General features: G+C 38.8%; 1 protein-coding gene across 2 annotated transcripts; it reads left to right on the top strand.

The window, feature by feature from the left end:
- Window positions 1–7,535: 7,535 nt before the first annotated feature.
- On the top strand, window positions 7,536–15,956 carry errfi1b (ERBB receptor feedback inhibitor 1b). 2 transcript variants are annotated; one of them, XM_079360375.1, is made up of 4 exons: window positions 7,536–7,704; window positions 11,608–11,763; window positions 12,297–12,376; window positions 13,781–15,956. In XM_079360375.1, the coding sequence occupies exons 2-4, from the start codon at window positions 11,717–11,719 to the stop codon at window positions 14,752–14,754; spliced, it is 1,101 nt and encodes a 366-aa protein (XP_079216501.1). In that variant the 5' UTR covers window positions 7,536–7,704; window positions 11,608–11,716; the 3' UTR covers window positions 14,755–15,956. The 2 variants fall into 2 exon arrangements, with proteins under 2 accessions (XP_079216501.1, XP_079216502.1); XM_079360376.1 differs by lacking the exon at window positions 7,536–7,704 and adding an exon at window positions 10,932–11,109.
- Window positions 15,957–15,961: the final 5 nt, after the last annotated feature.

Here is a 15,961-nt window from a genome sequence, read left to right as displayed (position 1 = left end):
TGCTTGCCCTGTTATTGAGTCAGAATATCATCACTGGCTCCTATTCATCTAACACACACAGACCAGTTTGGGGTTATCACTGAGATCTTTCAGACTGTGATTAAAAGTCCAGTTTTTAAAGCGCTGATTGGCACAAACGCTCAAAGACTGGTTAGTCATTGATCTTTCAGCCTCATGTCTGATACCTGCACAGTTGTCGATACAAAAATAAAAATAAAACATCAGATGCAAAGGTCACTGCAGCACTGTTCAGGTTGACAGCTAAGCATGTTATATTCTAAAGCGCTGCCCAGGTACATGCAGACTGTTTATTTTCTGTAGAAGTATAATATTTAACAGCCCCCACACACACACACATACTGGCTAATGTTTAGCTGGAAGTGAAGTAGGGCTGTAGAATGAGCAGCTCATTGACGCTGTTCTCTGTCATTATCAGCTGTTTTTTAAGGCTGCTCGTCTGTTTGAGGATTTGAGAAAAGTATTTCAGTCCCAATTCCTTTGACTTCAGTTGATCCAAATCTCCACTTCAGGGACAAATGTGAAACTAAAAAGAATCACAGTCTAAAAGAATTTTACTATCCCTATCATACCTTAGCAAAGAATCTTGAAACTAAATGAAATAATCTAAGGAAATATGCAATGGTCATGGTTTACAGAATTGAGCAAAGGAACATGACTACAGAATACTAAAGGCATCATTTTAAGCAGTAAAAGCATAAATACACGTGACTAAGGGTAAAATTAAACCTACCTATACAATTATAGTCGACTGTAAAGACGTGTTAATGTAAACTAAAATGTAAAAGAAAAACAATGTCAATAGTAATGATTTTGATATTCCGGTTAAACATGTAAACAAAGTCAACATGTTGTGCAAACAAAACAGAAGGAGCTTCTCTTTGCGTCCACTTTAACTCAGCAGTGGTTTTTCTCAAAGTACCACCTTTTGAACACAAGGTGTCACTAGTTTACTTTGTGTGAAGACAAAACACCCCTACCAGGACTGCTGAGTCCCAAGTTGTGTCAGAGTCCGTTTTAGGCCAGAAGAACACAAACCAGTAATAATAAGACACATTACAATGATTTAGTGGAGAATACTGTAAAGCACAGTTTATTAACCAGAAGGAGGTAGTAAGACATATTACCTATTTGGATTTGGGTCCACTGAGAAGTAACTGTGGAAAACAGAGAATAACAGAAGGTATACTGTGATTTCTTCAATTATAAAGGAGAAATTGTAGCTTACACGATATTAAGTTTAACCACTTTACGTCCCAGGTAGCCTACCTTCCTTTCCTCAGTGCCATGTCATAGTTTAGAAATGCAGCTAATGTAAAGTTGTATAGCTAATGTGAAATGTCGGTATGTTACATAATCAGAGACGAAAATGTTAACTTAAAAAAAAAGAAAAGAAGATAATTTGGGGCCAATGTAAAAATAAGAAGCACAGACCCAACTCACTGTAATGATGCTATCACTGCTAGCTTAAAGTAAAGACGTCTTAAGAATAAAGATCGACAACTGAGCAATTAAGGTTATTTTCTGTCTAGGATTACTTACAAAAAAATAATACACTACCAGTCAAAAGTCTGGACACACAACAGTAACAGTATGATCAATACTACAGTATACTATATTCTGATAAAACTAGTGTAAGCTGTATATAGGGCTCACCTAATAGAAGGGTTTTTATTCATATTGGTATTATTATATTGGTATGATTGTACAGGTATATTATTATTTTTAAACGTTTTTTAATGAATGGCATTGACAAAGACAGCTTCGGATATAAAAGACGTGTTTTTGTTGGCTGAAGGCAACAACTTAGTCAGGAAGCTCATTGTTATATTAATCCCAATGACTAGTCAATGTAGTAACACACATAAACATTTTTTGTTATAGGATTCAGCTGTTGGCCCACCTTATTGGAGGTCCAAGCAGAACTTCTGAGCACAGTATAACATCACACTTCAGGTCAGACACCTAAAATGTTATCAGGAAATGACTTTACATCATGAAGGGAGGTGTAGTTGTCAACACCCAATGAGCTCAATAATGTCAACAACAGCACACCATTCCTGGACTTTGCAACACATGTAGAATGACTAATTCTGCAGATTGTCCAGTAGTTCTTACTCCTGGATGGATACAGTTGTGTTGAAAGTTGGATTGACACAGTAATGAGAGTAATCTGCTGCCAAAAAGGGTGTGTAGAGAAAACTGCAGAAATGACGAAATAGTTGAATCACAGAAAAACTTTGACCTTCTGCCAGGATGGGATAACAGCAGCGGTGTGAAAAGGCACTCCTTGGGGCAAAGCTTTAATTTCAGTTTGATGTAATATGCATTGTTATTCTTTCAGTGGTTATGGAAAAAAACAAGTATATTTCAGACAGAAGGTAACATGTAACTACAATGATAAATGATTTATCAGTCAGAGTGAAAAAGATTAAACTGTAGGAGTTCCTTTATCCTTTTAAGCCCCTTTTATGATTTGTCCAGACAAGACCACTCACACACAGTCACACAATATGCCATGTAGACTGACGACGTGATCCTGGAGACAAGTTTTCAAACTGAGTCAGCCTCTCTTTTTTTTTCTTTCTGAATGAGTCAAACAAACCACCGCAGAATCCTTTCGTTTCTCTGCGCCATGCCCTCAACCCTCCCTCACACACAAGCACTCACTGGCTGTGATTTGTCTTACCTCACCACAGCATCACTTCCTCCTGCTTTATTAGGATATGTCTGCAAATAGCAATTTATAAACATTTTCCATGATGATACTGCTACAAGTGTAATTTGGAAGAAAAAAAAAGTCACTATCTATTTTTTTTATCTTGTTATGGTTTAAATCATGTGGAACCGTTTTTTTATCAATGGCTTTTCTCACTGTTTTTCTTAAAGGTCTATTTTTACTAACAATGAGATAGGACAATGACCTGCTGTGGTGAGCAATATGATGAACTATCAGCCAAGTTAATACTGTAGCTCTATCGCCTTCTGTGACCAAGGATCTCCTGAGTCATTTACTGTATGAAGCAGTCATATTACCAGGAAGAGACTCCTACGTCTGCTTTGACTTTTCTCAGATGCTACCTTTTTTCACGTTAAATCATGTCATAACTTCTGGTGGGTTGCTAAATGGTCACGCCAGCATTTTTCTCCAATACAAGGCAAGATGTCTGTGAACAAGGAAGTGGAGGAGGTAAGCTAGGAGGGGAGCAATAAACATTCAAACATGGTGCTCTTCTGTTGACTCAACAGGAAGTGATGAACAGGGGTAAATAGGGTGAACGGAGGGAAGAGATATACTGTAGGGCGGGAGTGACAAGGGAGAATGAGGAATACAAGAAGATTGACTTTGTCATGCCTCAAGGATCTGAGCTATTTTACAGGTTAAGAAAGAGAAAGCAAAGGTCTTCTGATTCAACATGGGGGCCAGGAAATGACAGATAGACTCATAATTTGTCTCCCCGGCTACCATATTGTTCAGAGTAGCAGGGTGATGTTTATCTATTGTTCATTTATGACATGTGCTGCTGCCTTCATGGCCAGGTCACCCTTGTGAAAAAAAAATATTGATCTGAATTTGTTAAATATATAGTTAATCTATCTTTGTGTGTTTCCTGTACCACTTGCACTGTCTTGTTGGCTTTGTTAAACTTTCAAATAAAATGTAATATTATCCTAAGCTGCAGCACCCTCCATAAGTTATCATCAGAGTAAAAACAACTTTTGGAACTGACTCAAGGTTGCTAAACAGGACAGAGACAAACTGAATGTTCTTTTTCGATAAATACATGTGACAGGGGGAAGTTGTCAATATTTGTCTTTGCTCACAACTTGTACTGTAGGTCAAAGTCTTTTTTTTTTTTTTTAAATTGCCAACTCATCACATACGGGGACATCTTATATATATATAAAAAAGAATACGGGTTGCACAATTTGGCTTGAATATTTTTCAATGTGTGAGCACATGGAAGCACAAAGCACATCATTAATCTTTGCATTTTATATATCCTTTATTTAACCAACTAAACAGATAGGTTCTAAATGGCATGCTTTGTGTGATAAGATACATAAAAACATACAATATAAGTGAAAACATGGAACTAAATGTGACAGTGCTTTCTGACTGATGAAAAGCTATGTACACTAGCAAACCAAAACCAAATCTTAAAGTAAGCCCAGCTGTGCGCACTCAATTCCTGTACAAATGTCCTTCCTGTCTTTGTCCTCCCCACTTCAAGTAAAGCTTTGGATGAACTGGAGATTAACTTCACATGGTTGCGGAAGGCCTCCCACTGGGCCTCCATGCCCCCTGCCCAAGTTTACGCCTCAGATCCTGGGTGGGGAAGCTGCCCAAGCCTTCAGTCCTGCATCCTGGGCAAAGAATCGTTCTTTTCATGCTCAAATCTCTGCCATTCATTCAACTTGTTACTGTGAAATCAGATGTCACAGGGTTTAAATCACTCAAATCTTGCCACTTTCCCAATCAATTCTTTGCTGACAGACTGTTTTGTTCTACTCTGTTGGTACCCTGGGAAAAAGTCTTCCGACTTCCTTCTGTTTATGAGGGTAGCAACTCAACCTTTAATGGTGTATATTTCTACATGTGTTTTTTTTCAGCGTTTCTTTTCATGCCTATGCAATTAATTGAAAACCAAATTAGCTCTCTGGAAATCCAGATGTTTAAAATATACTAAATATACTCCATTTACCATCAGAGAATTTGTCTTGGCTCACAGTGCAGTTCCAGAGCTTCCAAAAATCAAAAGCAACACAAAGATCTTTCTTCAGCCCACCCTCATCATGCTCCTGTTGACTGTCTTTGATAACTGAGCTGTCTCCTCACGAGTTGAGGTCAAAGGCTTTGGTGTGAAGCCCACTCAGACATTTGAGGAGCCTGCCGCCTCCAATTTGTCCGACCTGAATGGACATTTATGGAATTAAAAAGATGAAAGCAGATTGGGTATTTCAAATCACACGTAACTCTTTAGACAGCAGCGACAAAGTACAAGTGCATGGTGACTTTTAACCTCTGCATCCCTTTCTCTATAAAAAAAAAAATATATATATATAGCCATACTCTCTGTGTGTAAGTCGACTTTCACGTCCATGTTCCATGTCAGACTTCAGGAAGAGGTGGGTGGTAATAATGAGGTGTAGGAACTTTGAACTTAACTTCTGCTCATGTAGCTGCAACTGGGGTATTTTTACCCAGTTTATAAATGTTACACTTTTTATTGTAGCTGTGACAAAAGTCTTTTTTTTGGTTTCAACCTCATTCATTCACATGAATGAGCGCATTACAACTAAAAGGCATGTGAAACTCAAGTATAAGACAGGATGAGCAGCAGGCCAATCAGTGTGCTGCCTGAAACAGGGCTCTGATTACTATTACATGTTTGTACACAGCTGGTTCCTCTATAAGAGAATTCCCTGTGTCACCATGTCAGGATATCGGCCTACACAAATGTTTTTAACATAGAACGTGTATGTTAACACCTACATACTTAATACTCCAGATTCCACATTGTTAAATCATTGGTAGGCAGACACTCATCATCTTGGTTATTTCCTATTTCAGACTTACACTGCTCAAAGATTTCTCTTTACAGAAACTGTTGACCAAGTTTAGTAGTATTAGTTTTAAGCCTCATATTTTTTCTTTCCTGCTTTTATCTTGATGCTTCTTATCTTGTATCCAATTTATGAACACAAGGCCTTACATTCATTTATTCTTGGATGGTTAATCTTTGATTTTGCAGTAGCATGAAGGAGTTCCTTCAGTGAAATCCATCACATCACATGAACAAGAGGAAGAGGGGGTTACAGATGTAGGAGGTGGGCTTCTGACAGCATTGACAGCTGCGAGGGACGGAGGTCTCTCAGAGCAGGAAATGACTTGACCTTCCAAGTGGGAGACCGGCTCACCCCAGCAAATACCCCCACACTTCTAGCCATCATGGGTCTTCTCAAGAGCCCACATAGGCAGCGAAGCAACAGCAAAGTGGCAGGAATACTGCTGTGTCACTTCTACACAACTAAAAACCAGTATACAGCATACAGATAAAGATGTGAGCTCAGTGTGACACTTGACAGCCTTTGTGTCACCCTGGAATCACATGCTGCCAGTCATTTCATTGCACAACAGGAAGTTGATCAAACAGCATATTTGCTTAAAGTATGAGTATTCCTTTGGGCAAACAGATGAGGGTGGGGGAAATATAAGGACATTATGTGACATATTTATTTTGTGGTTTTGTGATGAACAAAAGCAATAAGTAAAAGGCACTCCAATCAGGAATTAATTTATAAGTGTTTCAACAGTGACACAATTGAACAATGGGTAAAGTATTTAATGCGTATTAGCCTCTGGATTTTTTGGGGTTATTAGCACGATAATGCGCCTATTTAAAAGTTTGGAGCAAGGCAGGCTTAGCGTAGTCTGAACTGGTAAACACAAAAAATGGACTGCACTAACTTCCCTGTTATTGTCCTTCTGCCCCTCTCAGCGTGGGTGAAGACAAACACAGACAGCAAACTCCAATGTGACATTTGGGCTTTAAAACAAATCCTCTTCCAAATTGATTGGGCAGCCAATCTCAAACTTGTTCCTCTCTATCAGTTGCATTTAGTACGTGCCAAAAGCCACCCACACATGACTCCCACGCAGGTTGGACCAAGACTGTTTGCTGCTTTACGAAGGGCAATTTCCCATACTTACATTACATTAAACAGATTAAGCAAATCTAGCCTATAGAGATCTCCAAGAAGTTTTGTTTTTTAAAAACTATAGCACTCTGGATCCCTGAAATATTAACCTTTACAAATCAGTACAATGTCTTAAGTTTTAAAAAGATAATTGTTGCTGTAGTTGGAGCCTTGGCTACGTCTATTTTGTTTTCCATACTTTTTATTTTATTTTCATTTGAAGTGAGTACACATATTTAGTGGATAATGACAGCTTGGCAGGGATTGAGTGTGTGAAAATGTATCTGTCAAACATTTCAAAATAAAAACAGGCTGACAACTTATTCTTCTAACAGTTGAAGAGGAATTATTCACATTGAAGAGTATACCATCACATACATTGAAGTATTTGAAGCACAAGTAGCCTAATAATTAGCTGATTTATTACATCACTGTGGATGTTTTAATTATCATGCACAATTGCAAATTAAGAGATGAGCTGATTTAAATCCCTGATATGACTCACTGTTTTGTGGTTTAGCGAAGATCTTTCTCAGCAATACAACTATTTTTTAAATTGAATAATTTTCTCTGCAAAGAAAAGTGGATTTGATGAAATATGCTAGGCTACATGTTGCCTATATCTGTGAAAAATACGCTTAAAAGGTCATTAGTAAAAAATCAGCACTTCTGTTTTATGAGAACTATGTTTTCAAAAGGTTTTGATTTATTCCTAATGGTTGAAATCATACGTTTAAAGACTTAATGGGATTTTATTCCCCTTTAAGGCTGAGCTGGGTGGAGTCACAGCAACGTGTTGCATGCACTATAAGGAGATGTGGAAAAGCGCGTCACTCGAACTAATTGAGTTTCACGTCTCCGTGTTGTTGACAGGAGGGATGTTGCACATGGTTCAATTTTGACTCGCAGACTGGCTCCACAGCAATCCGGAACGACTTTACCGATTCTTCTCTACGTGATGGACAAATAGACTTCCTTTTAACAGTAAGTCTTTCTTATCAATTCAGTCAGCTTGGTTGATAATCTTGGATTTTAACCGAGAAGACTAACCAGGAAAAGTATAGCCTACGTTGAGTTGTCAACAGATTAAGTTTCCTTTTTAGCAGTTTATCATAAAGTCCCCTGGATTTGATCTATGACAGGAACTCCACGTTAGATGTAAAGTAAATTGGAGACGCGGACGCTGATACAACTAAATGTTAATCGCTAAAACTTTGATTGTTCGTGTGACAAGGTCCTGTAATTGAAATGTCTGTGCATAAATTCAGTTCGTCTACGAGGATTATTTGTCTGTAGTCAGCGGTACACACAGCAGTCCTGTCCCGCTGTACGGTTCTGCCGTGTCGGCGAAGTGAGGCGAGATGGGTGAGCCCCGGACAACAAAAGCCCCATTCAACCGCTAGAGGGCGCTGACGAGGGATTTAACGAACACCAGTTTGTGCGCAAAATGTGCCAATTGAAACGAAAAATCTTGCTAAATTCACATCTGTTTATCTACCTATTAGCCCAATTAAATGAAATTGTGCTTGGAATATAGTTATCCTTACTAAAATCGAAAATCTGTTGAAGCATTCAGGCTAAAGAAATTGATAATGACTTCCATCATGACCCTCAATGGTAAGCTACAGAAAATCTCAATTTTCAATTAAAAATGTTTTACCACCTGTTGATGGTTAACCTACTTAAAAACCCACACTTAACTTATAGAGTAACACTAGCCTACATTAATTTTATTTTATTTTGTACAGCTAGTCACATGCTTCCTTTGAGTAAACTATTAATTTGAATACTTCATTCTGTAAAGACTCGTATCATATTAAACTGCATGAATACCATAAAGTAAAGAACACACTATGCCATGAATGAATTGGGCCAATCCCAGAGACCTATGATTCACTGTATCACCTTACGGTTTAAATCTAGGCCTAAATTCAAACGTTCAGATTCAAAGGTTTGATTTTTCACACATACAAATTATTATCTGCAGTGGCAAGTGCAATACATAATAATATAACTTAATAGACAAGGAATCTATAAGAAGTGGTATCAAATCATACATTTTAAACGAATAATTCAAAGATGAAATAATTTAGATGATTGGCATACACTTATTCAAAGCTCTGGTGAGTGAAAAAACTGAATGAGTTTTGGACATAAATTTGGCCTTGGATTTCATTTTAATGTTTAAACATCAGATGTACAGTACTTGTGTCACACATAAAGCAGATACAAAATAATCTTTTGACAAAGATTATGGATTAACGTTTTGAACAATGAAGAAGGAGCAAAGTAATCTGCATCTTATCCTTCAGCTAGATGACGTGTCCACAACACAACATGCCGCTCGGCTGGGTCATGTCACTTTGATCCCGTCATGCTGCATGAAGAAATATCAATGTTTTAATAAAGTGCATTGAGCACACATTGATCACACTTTATCAGAGCTTGTTCAGAACATCATTTATATAACAGTCTGGTTTCTTATTAGACTTCAACTTTTTTTATTCTATTAAAGTAGCTCAAGCTGTCCAGTAAAATTATTTGGTAAGTGTTATCACTTGTTAAACATATATATGGATGATGAAGTATGTTGGCCAGTACAAATTACATTATGTTGAAATGTAAAGCAACATGATATAGATGTAAAACACACACTTCTTACACCTTTTTGCCTGAAAAAAGGGCAGTTGGGACAGCCAAAGACAACTGCTGGAGGTTCCTGTGTGTGATAAACAAAGTGTGTTTTAGCCTCAGGCTTGTTCTTTTAACAGTGCCAACATGCACAATACTTCAGCAGGGGATTTGCTGCACAGGCTCATACCTTGGCCATATGTGCTCGTCTCCATGGCGTATCTTCAGTCTTAACCTCATGGGAGAGTTCACTTGTATTTTCAGGCTTGCTTCACTGCTCACCAAAGTGACACAATGGCCCATTCATGCTTAGAGTGGCTCCATTCATGGCCGCTGAGTACTTGCCGGTAGGATTCATAATTGTTCAGCGTCTTCCATCTCCGGCGTTCACTGGCGGACATGACGCCACAATCAGTTGTTTTAAGGATGACATAAATATTCAAATAGGCACGTTGGTCACTGTTTTGTTTGTAGTGGTTTATTTTGTTGCATTCTGCGTGCTTGGCATTGTGTGCTTCCCACACGGACTGCTGGCCTATCGGACTCACAACAAAGGCAGACTTTTATGTAGAATGAGATTGCTGTGTGATAGTAACACAGAGACCTCGCTTTGCCCTCCGGCTGAGTAGGAGGGTTGCGTTATGAATTAGTTTGCAGGTGAATTTCTCTCGGATTCAGCTTGACAGACAAATGTGCCTCCTGTGATTAGTTTAGTTTCATTTATTTGTACATAGTTGGAACAGGAAAAAACTATCTTGTCTTATCTCAAAACCTCCCCTTAAGAGATTTAGCAAATTGAAATAAAATAACGACGACAAGGTACAAATATTAACTGTCAAAAATACATTTTACCCAATCAAAAATTCTGAATTGTGTTCAATATAATATCAAAGTACATGACTTTTACTGAGCAAACTACAGTGTAGTTCATGAATGGTATCGGCCACTCACAGAAACTAATGATTTAACAGTAAAAGTCAGACAGTCTGGAGGATTTACGTCGTGATTGAAATTCCAGATAAAAGTCTTTATTTGCACATGCTTCCACGATGCTATGTGCTGTGAAATGAAGGCAGCTCTGTCCTGAGGCTAAGCTGACAATAAAGAGTTATAAAGAGATGGCAGTAAAGGTAGAAATAAAATCAGTGCAAAAATCTACATATGTTATATAATCATCAAAAATGCTGTGGTCATAAAGCATGATGGATCCATTCGTTACTTTCAATGTAAAAGGGGAACATGTGAATAGTCAGAAGACTGTATAAGCTCACAATTGCTTACCATTTACCAATATGAGCTGGAATGGACAAATGAAATCAACTAGAGCTGCTGACATGTTATTTTACTGAGGTTGAGTTTTTAAGTTCGACTGGCATCAACATCACTTTCGACCATACCAAATGTAGCTAGATACCTCAAATGCTTTCTTTTTTTTTTGCTCATCAGTTTGTAGAAAAATGTAATAATAGTGTGAGTCTTTTGGAATTACAGGAATGTTTGACAACTAGCCCCTGTTGTAAGGGCGGATACTGCAGGGTTCCATGGTCACAGAGAGAAGGGAGAGTGAGGAGTGCTGCTGCCCTCCCACATCTGACCCAGAGGTTGTGCAACAGCCTGCACATCAGACAAATGGCTTTAAGCTGGAACAACAAAGAGATACACATGGCAGCTGCAAGAGCAGACTGGAGAACATGACTTGGCTTTTGTTTTGACTGTGGGATTTTTTTTTTTACCTACAAAATACAGAGTTTTTGTAGTGTAAGTTGTTGTTAAAGACAAAGTCAACGTGAAAAGATGTATTGCCTTTAAGCGTCTTCTAAAGTGCTGTTATGTTTTCTTAGAATGACATTTTAACAGCAAGAAATGTCAGTGAATCAGACAGATGTATGTCTGATAATGATGAGAAGGATCTAACAATGCAATTAAGTATTCAATTTACAAGTTACAGATATTTGGGTTTGAACCAACAAACTAGTAATTGTTTTGTGGATCTTCCTGATTTTTATTCCCGGATAATGAAAATATATGCTCACAGCTGCATGTGCTGCATGGCGTTCTGTTCCAGATGTGTGTGTGCATGTGTGTGTGTGTGTGTGTGTGTGTGTGCTTTATTCCCTCTTTACAGGCATTTCACTCTGATGAAGGTGTGACTAGAACAAAACAAAGAAATGATGTCATGCAAAAGCCGAATGACCCACCTGCCATGGGAATGTTCAAGATAGGCCTGACGTTTCTTTTTCTCTGTGTCTCCGACAGCTTACCGCTGGCCAACATGGAGCTGTGATGGGTTTGATGGAGTTCTCATGTGTAGGAGCTTTTGGTCGATACCGTACAGACCTTCAGACTTTTAAGGGAAACAGGCAATATGGCCAGTAGTCAGAATAACTACTGGGGACAACATGACCTGAACAGGTACGCAAACAGCACTCTCACACAAAAACAAAACAAAACAAAAATATATATATATTTTTTTAAATGTCTTTCTTTTTTAATGTATTACAATATCAGAAGGATCATTTTGGGATGAATCCTAGCTTAAGATTTAAGACCTTTGTTTTAATTGTGAGACAGAAAAACTCCTTGTATATAGAAAAGAAAAAAATGGAAAGTTTGTGAAAAGCATCAAAATTTGGATTCAATTTTAACCAATGTGCAGTAAATGGGGTGCGTGCAGAGTAGAGGCATACTTTGGATAAACCGAACGACAGTTGGCCCGTTAAAGATATCAGAAGAATCTGGCTCATAGAAGAGGCCAGGCAACTTGACAATGTTCTAACTTATTACATAATGTAAAAAGATGAAACAGAGCAGAGCATATGTTCTGTTAACATATGTCATGCCTGTTCTTTCATACATAATGACTCACTTATGAAAGGTTACATGCAGGAATGATTTACACACATGCGTAGCTCTGTATGGATTTCTTAACCTCTCGTGTTTTGCAGAGCGTGCTTTGGCCTCGGTGCTGACATGGAACAGAACCTGACTGATCTTCAACAGCAGCAAACAGACAAGGAATTCAACTGTGAGTCTTTGACATGTCATTATTACAGACAGTTGATGTCTGCTTTTCATTTATTTGATCACAAAGAAAACCTGTAAAGGACAATTTACAATAATATCATCTCAAATCAATTTTGATGCATATGACAGTTAAATTACTGGAACAGTAGATTTTAAATATATATATATATATATATATATATATTGTGGCCTTTTTGCTTTTATTAGATAGGACAGCTGTAAAGGAGATGTTATGAGGAGAGAGTGGCCCGATGCGATGCCTCTGTACATGTGCTCGTTTATCTGGTGCCCTGAGCAGTGAATTTGAACCTGATGATGCAGAGGAGAGCACGTCTTAATAAAGTCAGACTGAAGCACTCCTGTGTGAACAGCTAAATCCTCAATCAAAGCACATGAACGGCCTCTGAATGCTTGTTTGGTTTTTGAAATGTTGGGTCCAATGTTTGCATCTTTGCTTCTTGTGTTTCATTTTGATGTTGCAAATGGAGACCGTTTCTCAATGAGTGAATCATTTATTCAGTTCATGTGCCGGGAGGCTTATTCAGATTTGCGTGCTCGACTTGAACCACTAAACGTTGGGACCGTATGAATCACGTGTCCAAACAAACCTGCCTCTGAAATGTTACTTAGGTGTACAAACAAAAACGCTTACACTATTTGCATTTTTTTGTGAAACAATGAAAGACCTTTGCTGGAAACATTTTGACACACTGAACAATTATTTTTGGCACGAAAGGATGTTTATACAATGCTTCCAGTGTAAATCCATATTCCGAAGGTTTGTCTTGGCCTGACAAATTACAGTTCTCTCCCCGTTTGACCAATAAAGCCGAGTGTAGACAGGCTGTAGGTGAGCTTGTCATCGCTGCAGTGAGCTGTGTAGCAGAGGAGAGAGCTGGGGGGGGGATATTGCTCCCTGGTCACCAGCTGTTCCTGCAGTCTGTGGCACGTTGGATGTTTCCACAGAGAAGGTTATGGGAAGCTCTGTTAAGATTAAGGCCTGCCTCACAGATAATGGCGATTCCTGTGTTAATCAGGGTGTTGTGGCTGATGTTTGACGAAAAGGGTGATAGGTTAAGCGGTTGTTTTCAACATGTTTTTACTCTCGTTTCCTGTATGATAACCAATTCAGCAAAACAGGAGGTTTTTTTTTTCAAAGCTGCTTGCAGAACACTCCCACTGCTTTTTCCCCCCTCCTACAACTACATTTGGGTAAATGTGAAGAAGATTTTTTTTTTCTCAAAGCACATTTTTTCCATGTTCCTCCTCTGAGAATCGTCACTGAACTGAAGCAAACATCAACAAGAGGAAAACCCTGTATCATAAAGTTACAGTCATTTTTTCGCTATTTCATAAATACCTTGGTTATACATCATTGTTCAGACTTTTTCTTTTCTTTTTGCAGGCAGCCTCTCCATCTCCCAGCCTCCTTTCTACAATGATACTTTCGGCCAAAGGCATAATAACACCCTGCATCCCCTTGAAGGAGACCAGGTGGTGCCTTCCTCTAAGAGGCGGACAATGTTAGGGGGGCTCCAGAGAGAAGCCAAACCTCTTCCACCCCTGCCTGACCCTGAGGAGCTCATGTCTGATGAGGCAGCTGACAGCGAGGTGGAGTTTTTTACCAGTGACCGACGGCGTCTTTTACCCAAAAGCTGCCCAAAAGCCATGTGCAGTAGCACAAACAAAGATTTTGGTCAGGTTAATTACGCCTACCAGGAGAACTTGATGCGTGCTCGTGGTGCCGGTATTGGCTCCATGGCTTTCTCTTGGCCATGCAGTGAGGAGAGACCAACCAAAAGGGGAAGTGGGTCTGGATCGAACTTCTGGTCCCTGGCTAACCACAGAGAGGAGCAGCCAGAACAAAACCAATCATCCAGGCTACGGTTTTCCTATTCAGGCTTTGCTTCACAACCTTTTAACAGCAGCAACACAACCAGCCTGGCTGAAAAGCCACTAGTCCCTCCCCGTATCCCCATCCCACCAAAACCTGCTGCTCTCCTAAAGACTCTAAGTGCCAATAAGGAAGACAAGCCTCCCAAAATCCCCCCAAGAGTCCCCTTAGTACCCCCTTGTCCTCCACGTACTCCCAGTCCTAAAAGCCTTCCAATTTATATCAATGGTGTGATGCCTGCCACACAGAGTTTTGCTGCTAACCCAAAATATGTGAGTAAGGCATTACAGAGACAGCAGAGTGAAAGGGTGCCCCCTGCAGCTCAGTCGACACCCTGCATTGTTCCCATTTTGAAGGATGGCAGACAGGCCAGTGCCACACACTACATCCTCCTGCCGCCAGGCCGCCAGGCATACTCAGAGCGGCGAGAAAGGATCCTGAGTGAACCGTCCAGAGCAGGAAACAGTGTTTGGCAGAACAGATAGAAACACCCTCGATTCACTCCTTAACTATCACTTCAGTAGAAAACTGGGAGTTCAATTGTAATGTGTGAAAACATCCGCATTCCATGTCTAATTTCACATTTGTTTTATTTCCAGAGACTATTATGTTTCAGGATCACTCGTTTCACACAGTAATGTGAGGTTATTGTCTGGTTTTAACTGAACATTTACCGGTCAGTATTTTTTTGTATTATTTAAATACCACCTGTAATTCAACCAGAAAAACATTACTGTCCACTATTTGTGAAAATGTTGCTATATATATATATATATGAACTATTATTATTATCAATAATTCTTAGTTCTAAAAGTAATTTACTCATCACTAAAAGATTCTGAGCTAATTGTGTTTCTCCGAAGAAAGCGAATCATTACTGTATGGACAAGCTGGGCTTGTACCAAACTGTTGATCACGAGTCATTTTATGACGATGCTGCTTGAAATATTAAGAAATTAATTAAAAATAACTTTAGTATTTGGAGTAATGTTAGATTTATTAACGAGCGATGTGGCTGAGGTGAGAATGACACACTACCACGACGTGTTATGAACTGCAATGAAATCTGTAACTTCTAACTCTTTCTCAGTGCTTTCACTGTTTTATTTCAAAGAACAAAGGTACATGTGACATGCTGAATGCTCATTCTCATCCAGGCAGTGATTTTTTTTTTTTTTCATCTTTTATGCTTGTGTGCACAACAAATAATTTATTCAGAGACAAATGTGTTGGCTGAAAGTTAAAATAAGAGCAGCACCACCACATAAATACAGAGAACATGACTGAAATCTGCGGTCAACTTTAAAGTGACTTGCAGATCGAGAATACGGAGAACAGTGTGAACAGTGTGTCAGGAAATCGTTGTTTTCAGATAGATTTCAGATACACACAGAGGCCTTTATTTTGACAAACTGAAATGTCATTACATTAGGAGATAAGAGGGTGTATAAATCATCCAAAAAAGTACACTTTGAGAAGTTGAGTGTTTCTTTTTGTCTGTCATGTTTACTCTATTGAGGTGTTGAGCTGCGTTTACAACCACTGTTACATCAACAAGTTGGAAGTTCTCACGAAGGTTCTGTGTCAAATGTGGCTGCTTTGTAATATGTTGTTTGAATCAACTGAAATTATTGTTAAATTGTGTTTTTAATCTATTTATAAGAATAAATAAAGTAACTTATTCATCCTTTG

Source organism: Symphodus melops, assembly GCF_947650265.1.
Source record: "Symphodus melops genome assembly, chromosome: 13".
In the NCBI taxonomy this organism is placed as follows: Eukaryota; Metazoa; Chordata; class Actinopteri; order Labriformes; family Labridae; genus Symphodus; species Symphodus melops.
The sequence above is the reverse complement of the archived record's forward strand: the minus strand, read 5'-3'. Positions and strand labels throughout refer to the sequence as shown.

What these genes read in the sequence shown, in the direction of transcription:
- errfi1b (XM_079360375.1), top strand. Translation starts at nt 11,717, where the DNA reads ATGGCCAGTAGTCAGAATAACTACTGGGGACAACATGACCTGAACAG. An exon ending in GGACAACATGACCTGAACAG is followed by an intron (nt 11,764 to 12,296) that starts GTACGCAAACAG and finishes CGTGTTTTGCAG; the next exon opens with AGCGTGCTTTGGCCTCGGTG. An exon ending in AACAGACAAGGAATTCAACT is followed by an intron (nt 12,377 to 13,780) that starts GTGAGTCTTTGA and finishes TTCTTTTTGCAG; the next exon opens with GCAGCCTCTCCATCTCCCAG.